General features: G+C 29.7%; 1 protein-coding gene across 1 annotated transcript in view; it reads right to left on the reverse strand.

Annotated features, from left to right (window-relative positions):
* Window positions 1-1,657: 1,657 nt before the first annotated feature.
* Window positions 1,658-2,500, reverse strand: part of LOC124422202 (fez family zinc finger protein erm-like) — a 4,335-nt gene continuing 3,492 nt past the window's right edge. Inside the window, exon 3 of the mRNA XM_046958325.1 lies at window positions 1,658-2,100. Within this exon, the coding sequence (XP_046814281.1) occupies window positions 1,658-2,100 (443 nt within the window). The remainder of the gene's footprint in view (window positions 2,101-2,500) is intronic.

The raw sequence follows: 2,500 nt of genomic DNA on the forward strand, positions 1-2,500 counted from the left end.
ATTATTCTATTTTCGATGATATTCCGAGTTTTTTCTTTTTTTTTTTTCTTTTTCTTTTTTATATAATGATTTCCAAACTTTATATATATATATATATATATATATATATATACATATATATATATATATTATTTTTTTGTCTTTTGCAGATTCGATCGAGATACATACGTCGAAGAGTAGACTTATAGAAAAGAGAAGACGCTTTTTTCTCTGTGACGTACGCGTGTCTCGTGTACATATGTATATATGTATAAAAAAATTTATCCAACCCCATCCCACCCTCTCTGGGCTCTTGTCTTTAATCTCCCCCCACCCTTCTCAGCCTTACGCAAATAACCCCGTACCCCGCCGTCCGATAAAAGGAAAATTTTTCGTAAATTTTTTCATTCTTTTCGTCTTTTCTTTTTTTTTGGATTTCTTCCTTTCTTTCTTTCTTCTTCTTTTTCTTCTTCTTCTTCTTCTTCTTCTTAACACGGCGAAACTTTTCGAGAAGGAGACGTATTATTGTGTAATCGCTTTGGAACTAAAGCGAACGAGAATGCAGTTAACAGCTGTAGAAAGTTTTCAAGCGAAGCAATCGAAAACAACAATCTTTCTCTTTCTGTCTTTCTCTGTCTCTGTCTCCCTCTCTCTCTCTCTCTCTCTCTCGCTCTCTTTCTATTTAAAAAATGAATTCATTGTTGCATTGTTGCATTGTTGCTTTGATTATATGCATGGTCTAATAGAAATGAGTTTGTTAGTCAAGATCGTTTAATCGGGGACTACGATCTCATTGGAATCCCCTTTCTGGTTCACCTATGGTAAGTCGCGTGTCCCTAGTTGTAAAACTACAACTATGTATTCGAATCTGTGATGGCCTTTGATCGTGTTCCTTTTTGCATTTTTTTTCCCTTTTTGTCTTTTTCTTTTTTCTTTTTTATTTCTAGACCGTTGATCTCCATATCTCTCGCCTGCCCTGAATATCGTAGTTTATTTCTTTCACTGGCATGTGCTGGAAACGATGAACGTTCTGATTAGAAGAGGATATATATGGGTATGTATATTTAATGTTATGTGTGTGTGTGTGAATGTGCGTGTATGAGTGTAAATATATATATATATATATATAACGAAATGGCATGTTCTAATAATATCGTCTCTTACTTATAAGATATAATTATATATATTGTATGTATGTATATTTTGAGATTGTCAATCAACTAAAATGTCAGAATTTGTAATATTTATTATTATTTAAATATATTGTTATATTTAATTATTTAATATTAAATATATTTAAATATAATGTTATATTTAAATACAGAAAAAAATTTGTTGAAGTACTTATTTATTAGAAATTCTGACATTATTTATATATTATTTAATATATATTTATAATTTTTGATATATAAATATCATAGATATATAGAAATATGCTATATATATATATATATATATATATATATATATATATATATATATATATATAACGTGATTTATGACAATGAGTCTATGATAATAATTCTATGGTATAGATATTTAAGGTAAGATAATATTATAATATATTTGAAAGAAAAATATAAAATCTTACCGAAATTTGTCATGTTTCTGTAGTCGTTATTTTATGAAATATTAGTCGTCTTAATTCTTTGTTTCGTTTTCAGGCACATTATATTTATTACGGCGAGGTGTCAACGTCGTTGCTACTTTCATCGCCGTTCTCTCTTTGACACGCCGACTCGAGATGTTTATTCAGGTACGACTTAAGGGCAAAGGACTTATGACACTTAGGACATTCGTAGTTCTTGTCGGCCGAATGAGTTTGCATATGGGCTCTTAAGTTGGAACGATCGGCGAATGCCTTACCGCAGTGTGCACATCCATATGGTTTTTCACCTGTGTGACTACGTAAATGACCTTGAAGTAGCCAAGGCCTTGAGAACATCTTTCCACAAATACCGCAGCTATGGGTCAATTTGTGCGTTAACATATGCATCGCTAAAGCTGGCATACTAACGTACGCTTTGCCGCAATGAATGCATTTCTTCGCCGATTGTGAGTCGATACTGCGATGGGTTTGCTTGTGTCTCGATAAATTCGACGAGGTTGCATATTGTTTACCTGAAAACATCGAAAAATAAATATATGTATATCCAGATATGATATCCAAATATAACATTATAGATATAATATTTTTTATATATATATATATATATATAGGATAATTTATATGATAGAATTTGTATTTTAAATTAATTTGAAAATGTGTAACTTTGCGTAGGATCACTTTTGTGTGAACAATTTGTACGATTTAATAATTCCAAGAAGTTTTGAGGTATAAATGGATGATAAATAATTTGAATAATATTTTATCAGATATAAATACCTAATTAATGATATTTGAGTATTCAGAGAAATTTTAGATTGATTAGCAATGCGGTTGAGATTTTTTCTTTTCTTTTTTTTTTTTTTTTTTTTAATATAAATAATTAATAATGAGATTTATTTAAAAAGAAAAATT

The sequence above is a fragment of the Vespa crabro genome, chromosome 2 (assembly GCF_910589235.1).
Source record: "Vespa crabro chromosome 2, iyVesCrab1.2, whole genome shotgun sequence".
Lineage (NCBI taxonomy): Eukaryota > Metazoa > Arthropoda > Insecta > Hymenoptera > Vespidae > Vespa > Vespa crabro.